Source organism: Eleutherodactylus coqui, chromosome 5 (genome assembly GCF_035609145.1).
Source record: "Eleutherodactylus coqui strain aEleCoq1 chromosome 5, aEleCoq1.hap1, whole genome shotgun sequence".
NCBI lineage: Eukaryota > Metazoa > Chordata > Amphibia > Anura > Eleutherodactylidae > Eleutherodactylus > Eleutherodactylus coqui.
Window position 1 is genome coordinate 92,506,846 of NC_089841.1, and position 6,613 is coordinate 92,513,458.

General features: G+C 42.7%; 1 protein-coding gene across 2 annotated transcripts in view; it reads left to right on the forward strand.

Annotated features, from left to right (window-relative positions):
- S100Z (S100 calcium binding protein Z) overlaps positions 1–6,159 on the forward strand; it is a 38,858-nt gene extending 32,699 nt beyond the window's left edge. For both annotated transcript variants that reach the window (XM_066601883.1, XM_066601885.1), the window contains exon 3: positions 5,924–6,159. In XM_066601883.1, the coding sequence (XP_066457980.1) occupies positions 5,924–6,082 (159 nt within the window). In that variant the 3' untranslated portion in view covers positions 6,083–6,159. The remainder of the gene's footprint in view (positions 1–5,923) is intronic.
- Positions 6,160–6,613: the final 454 nt, after the last annotated feature.

A 6,613-nucleotide genomic window follows, 5' to 3' on the forward strand; every position in this document is an offset into this window, starting at 1 on the left:
TTTTTTTCTAGTGTGAAAAAAATGAAGCGTGTCCATTTGTTTTCTAGAATTGTTAAGCAATGATCAGTAATACGAACTGAGCCCACAGGGATGTCCAACATGTGCAGTCAGTTTTTTTCACACCCATTGACTTGAATAGTGACGGTCATCCAAGAAGTTGGACTAGAATAGGACATGCTGCATTTTATATAAATCCCGTGCAGAAATACGCACGTTTGTTTAGTCTCATTTTCTGTAATGGAAAACACAATGGGAATAGGGACTCAATGGTGCCAATACCTTAGAAAATAGAGGGCAACAGACTTCACCATATCCAAGAAGATCTTTAAATTATATTTCTTCCCAATATCTGAAAATTAAATGGTCCAGGGATATCCCCAATCATAAACCATAGATGAAAGTCGCCTCTTCAACCGTCAGCCCAAACAGGGAAAACAAAGCAAAATAATGCTCTGAATGGAAAAAAGACAACATAAATGAGCCAATGTAGCCCAACAGGTTACTGTGAAAGTACATCTATGGGAGGAAGCAATACTGGTAGGTAAGGCTCACCACCCAAGAGATCCGGACAGGCACCGAATAGGTTAGTGTAGCTGATGGAGCTGATTATCCTGGTGATTCATATGAATTTAGGGGGCATTACAAAATTCCCTCTTCCTCAAGATATGAAACAAAGACAAGCAAAAAGCTTACTTTTATAAACCTGAGAGGTTTCCACATGTTTGGTGTGTCAAGTGTCAAAGTAAATCTTGTGTTTTTGTATGCTTTAACTTCTTAATTTTCCGAGGAAGGGGGACTTTGTAATACCCCGAAATGCGTAGAGTTGCTTTTGTTAGAATAAACGTATATATCTGGATCTACCTGGCATCTTTCAAGAATTCATGGATAAGCAGTAGAGATGAGCTAGTATACTCGCTAAGGCACATTACTCTAAAGATTCGGGGACCAGCGCAGGTGACAGGTGAGTTGCGGCGGGGAGCTGGGGGAGAGAGATCTCCCCCCGTTCCTCCCCGCTCTCCCCCGCCGGCCCCTGAATCTTTAGAGACGAGCGGGGAGATACTCGGCTAAGGCACTACTCGCTCGAGTAATGTGCCTTAGCAAGTATACTCACTCATCTCTAATAAGCAGTTCTATCATCTACCCTGACCTGCTGGAATATTTACCTGTTTGGATCTCTGGGGGGTGAGCCTTACCTCACAGTATTACCCATAGATATACTTTCATGACTACCTGTTGGGCTACATTGACCCATTTATGTTGTTGCTTTGCTTTCTTTTCTCTATTGTCAGTAATGGGTCAGTGTGTTGTCCATGTGCAGTCAGGTTGAAATATTGCACATGTAAATAAGCTGCTAGGCCAGCTTCACACGGGCGATAAAATTACGCAAGATTTGTGTACATGGCGAGACGCGCAAATATGACCCCATTCTTTTGAATCAGGTCATACACATGAGGATTTTTTCCCCGCATTGCATTGCAATGTGTAGAAATCTACAAAGATCAAATATGATCGGTCGGTCAGTAAATTTGGCGTAATGTAATATTATACCGTAATTTCCTAAATATTAAGTTTGGTCAGTTTTCTCAATGAGGGATATTCTAAGGTGTTCGTAACTGAATCCTTTGGCTTGAAAATAGAAAACAGTGGAATTCTGTATTTGAAAGGAAAATCCCATGATGGTTTACGACGGTTTAGTTCAATATTCTTTAATATGCTATAACTACAGTATTTGCATGTGGGTTTTCTATTGCGGAGACAGAAAGCCTAGGTCGCATTGAGTATAATGCGGGGGTTCATTCCTGCGTGACACACTTTGCATTGTTCTGTCACCTAAGACGGCAGCAGTCGCCACATGCAAATTCTTCGGCTAAAATCCTTATTTTATACGCCATGCGAGGAAGGTTTGAATACACTTTGCTGCCATTGGCAGACAGCGCCTCTCCAACCTGCGCATACTGTATGCGAAAATGTTCTTCAGCTGCCTCAGAGCCTCTTGGGAAGCAACACTATCAATTTCATCCAGCTGTAGACTGAAGTGTAACTAAAATCTGCTCTATCTTGCTTGTAGCATTTTCTGCTTCCATTTAACTAAGCAGTAGCATTGCTATTGATCTGTAAAGAGAACTTTCCATTACTCACAGTGCATGGCTCATGTTTTCTGACAACATATACTTATGAGTCATTCTCACTAGCGGCTCATTCATTACTAGGCATTGACGTGAATTGATTTGGACCACAAATTAATTGCCTTTTAGCCATTGTATTATGTTTTGGAAGTGAAGGACAACTTTTGCAGAATTGATATAGTAATAGTAACTTTTTTTTTATAGAAAAGTCAATTTTCTTCCTATATTTTTTAGATGATTTATAGGGTGGTAAAGAAAATCATCTATTTAAAGCATACAGTAGCTTGATATAAACTTTGGAATGGGCAGTAGTGTACTATCACGATCAAAAGCTGGTTACAGCTAGTGGTGCTTGAAGACCAGGACTTTTTAATATTTATTTCACTTTTTATTTTTATTGTAATTGCATTTTGTATTATTACTATTCTTGCATTATTTTGGAACTTTTTAAATTTTCACTTTCATTTTTAGACATTTAAAGTGACCCTCTGATCTAGGACAAACCAATATGTCCCCACCACTTCTGTGACTACCTGAGATTGCCTGCCTTAGCTATGTGTGATCTGTGCGGTTGCACAGCGCCAGCCACCAACTTGTAGGGGGGACATCAGGTGGATGTAGGCTGGAGGCCAGAGGCGTAACTTCAAGCTCCTGGGCCCCAATGCAAAACATGTAACAGGGCCCCCAACTATAATGCTTTATTCATAGTACTAGGCTCCCTATATGGAGAAGAGAGATCTTATGGGCCCCCTAAGGCCTCCCTCACACAGGGCGTTTGCAGAAACGCATCGTTTTTCAACGCTGCGTTACTGCAGATTCTGCCCCGTTTCAGCAGTGCTGGCATACTTTATGCCAGCGTTTTGGCTGCATTTTCAGCTCGGCTGAAAAAGCAGCCAAGAATTCTGAAAAGAAAAAAAAAAGTAATACTCACCTAGCCGCTGCAGTCCGGGTCGCGGCCGCTGGTCTCTGACGCTAATCTGGGCTTCCTCGGTACTCCCAAGTCTATTGCCGGAGGCCAGGTTTGAGAACCCCGCCTCCGGCAATAGAGTGCTGTGATTGGTTGTTCGTGCTTGCTCGATGCCCAATCACAGCCCTTCATTGACTGTCTCAGCCAATCAGAGCTTGCCGTCGCTGATTGGCTGAGACAGTCAATGAAGGGCTGTGATTGGGCATCAAGCGTGCCGATAACCAACCACAGCACTCTATTGCCGGAGGCGGGGTTCTCAAACCTGGCCTACGGCAATAGACTTGTGAATGCAGGGGAAGCCCGGATCAGCGGCAGAGACCAGCGGCCGTGACTCAGACGGCAGCGGCTAGGTGAGTATTAACTTTCTTTTTTTCTCTCTACCTAGCCAGCTGGGACAGATTTTCGGGTAGGGCTTCTATTGCAAGCCCTCACCCTGAAAATCGGCGAGCGGTTAACACTGCCCAAAATGCGGCACCAATTGTTGCCACGTTTTCAGCAGTGCTAAAACCGCTGCCCATTCATTTTAATGGGCGACGCAGGGCTGAAAACGCCCCAAAATAGGACTTGCATCGCTGTCAAAGCGCAGCGTTGGAAGGCGCTGCGTTTTCAGCCCTGTGTGAGCAGCCCCATTGAAATGAATGGGAGTGTTGTACAGCGTTTAGTGCTGGGCTGAAAAGGCAGCGCTAAACGCTGTATAAAACGCCCTGTGTGAGGGAGGCCTTAGGCTTCCGGGCCCAGGTGCAACCGCATCCTTGCATCCTCTATAGTTATGCCCCTGCTGGAGGCATTCAGCCCCTTCGGTCCACCCAGACAGATGATCTTTTTCCACCATGCCGCAGGGTCTTGGGGAGTTACATGACTCATCCTCCTTCTAGCTATGTCTCTGCTTCTCTGGTATTTTCTGATATTCCAAGGCGCTGCTCTCAGCCTATTAGCAGCCCTGCAGGACAAGTGCTTAGTTCTGCTATAGTATTTACGTTATAAGCTTGGTCTTGTGGCTGTATTTATGTTATGAACTTGGTTCAGGTATTGTATCTATGTACTGAGTTTGATGCTGTATATGTACTGAGCTTGGTTCTGGTGCTATACTTATGTTATGAGCTTGGTTCTGGTCCTGTATTTATGTGGTGAACTTGGTTGTGGGGATATACTATATTATGAGCTTGATTTTAGTACAGTATTTATTCACTTAGCTGTTCTGGTGTAGGTATGCTGCTACCTTGTAGCTTTCTCCAGAAGAAAAATACAGGCAGACTATTTTAAGTGTAATATATATATTTTTTTTCAAGGGTGGGGCCACAAAAATAATTCTGCACAGGGTACCATCAAACCTATAATCAGCACTGGTCTTGGACACTACACAGTGCTTTGATTGGTCAGCACTGCTCACATTAACAACAATGGCCAATCAGAGCAGAGTGTAGTATCTCAGGTTTCAAATGAACTACCTATGCACAGTGTACATTAGGAGTCACAGAAGTGGTGCAGCCATCTTGATTTGTTTGTGATTAGAGAGTAGTTTTAAAAAGTGCAGCAGAAAACTGATAATATGCTATTTTTTCACAAGTTTTCGTTCAGTTTTGCATGAATTGAATTTCTATCTGTAGGTAAAGTTGTACCTGTACCAACCCAACTATCAGGGCTTCCATTGATAAGTGCACTGCACTATCTATACAAGACTGGATCTACACAACATTTTGAGTTTTTCAGCTGTTCTTTCATTGGAGCTTTTTTACAGCATTTTTGTAAAAAATGCAGTTGCCTAAAAATACAGTAAAGTTTGTAGTGAAGTTTAAAAGAGTACTACTACATATACAGCATTTTTGTTTTTTGAGTTTGCAGTGTTTTTTTTTTGTTTTTAATACAGCACTCAATGTGGAAGAAATGTGCATTAAGTATCTAAGCTCCCCCAAGTGGCAGCCAGAATTTAGTTATTTAAAGAGGTTTTCCATGACTTATACTATTCATGACTTATCCATAGAATAGGTCATCAATAGTTGATCGGTGGGAGTCTGCCACTCAGGATCTCCACTGATCGCCTGGCCTACTGCCAGTGCAAATAGCATAGTCAACATTTCAGCAGCACCATTTGATACTAAAGGCACAGGTCCCATTGAATTCAATGACAGCTGTGTCGATAGTACTAAACTGGGGCACTGTAATTTTAAAAATGCTATTTCTAGTGCTGTCCGTACTGACAGTTGGTTGGGCAATCAGCTGATTGATGAGGATCTTGAGCGGTGCACCCCTGCCAATCAACTATTGATAGAGATGAGCGAGCGTACTCGGCCACGCCCCTTTTTCACCCGAGTACCGCGATTTTCGAGTACTTCCGTACTCGGGCGCAAAGATTCGGGGGGCGTCGTGGGTGAGTGGGGGGTTGCAGCGGGGAATGGGGGGGAGAGGTAGAGAGAGAGGGCTCCCCCCTGTTCCCCGCTGCTACCCCCTGCGCCACCACGCCTCCTCCCGCCCCCCCCCGAATCTTTTCACCCGAGTACTGAAGTACTCGAAAATCGCGGTGCTCGATCGAGTAATTACTCGAAACGAGTACGTTCGCTTATCTCTAACTATTGACGAACTATCCTGAAGACAGGTCAATAGTAAAAGTCTTAGAACGCCTATAAATCTATGTCTAGTGTATATAGAGGATTTCTGATACAGAGCTCTATATCAGAAAGACTGAGCTCCAACTGATATACGATATACGAATTTGTATTAGAATATATTCAGCACAGCATTTTGGACCCATAAAATTGTGTTCATGGGGTGACATTCATTTCAAGCAAATTATAGCTAACCTCATAGACTTTTAATTATTTTTTACTTTTAGTGTCAAAAAGATCCACAGCTGGTCGACAAGATCATGAACGATCTGGACACCAACAAAGACAACGAAGTTGACTTCAATGAATTCGTAGTACTGGTGGCAGCCCTGACCGTGGCATGCAATGACTTCTTTGAAGAGCAGCTGAGGAAAAAAGGAAAATAAATATTGTTTGGGCGCTACGATTGTGACTCCAGCAGGCAGCGATTGCCAAAGTATAACAGAGAAAAGCATCAACAGTATGGATATACCATGTCAATAATTGTTTTAATAAATACTAAATCCCATCATTTCTGTCATTGCAGTTGCTTGATTAGCTAAGATCAGTGGTGTGCCATTGTTCTGGGAGGATTGGAAACAAATTATTGCAATTACAATCAAATTTAGTAAAATCTTTCCATCTACCATTGTTAGAACTTATTCTTACTTTTGCAGATGCCATTTGGGATGCAGTAATTTATCACAGCAGCCAGAGCATTCTGGTTTGCCTGCACTGAAAAAAATGGCATTTGACCCAAATGGATAAAATAATTTCTGTCCAGCATGTTTCCAAGGATCCAGGCTAGGTAAGTATGAAATTATTTATTTAATAAAGGGTATAGGCAACGCATTTCGCTATCTACAATTGATAGCTTCAGCATGCGGCTAGACACTTAATGAAGAACTTGACGTCACCTATAGCAGTTGCCTTTCCTG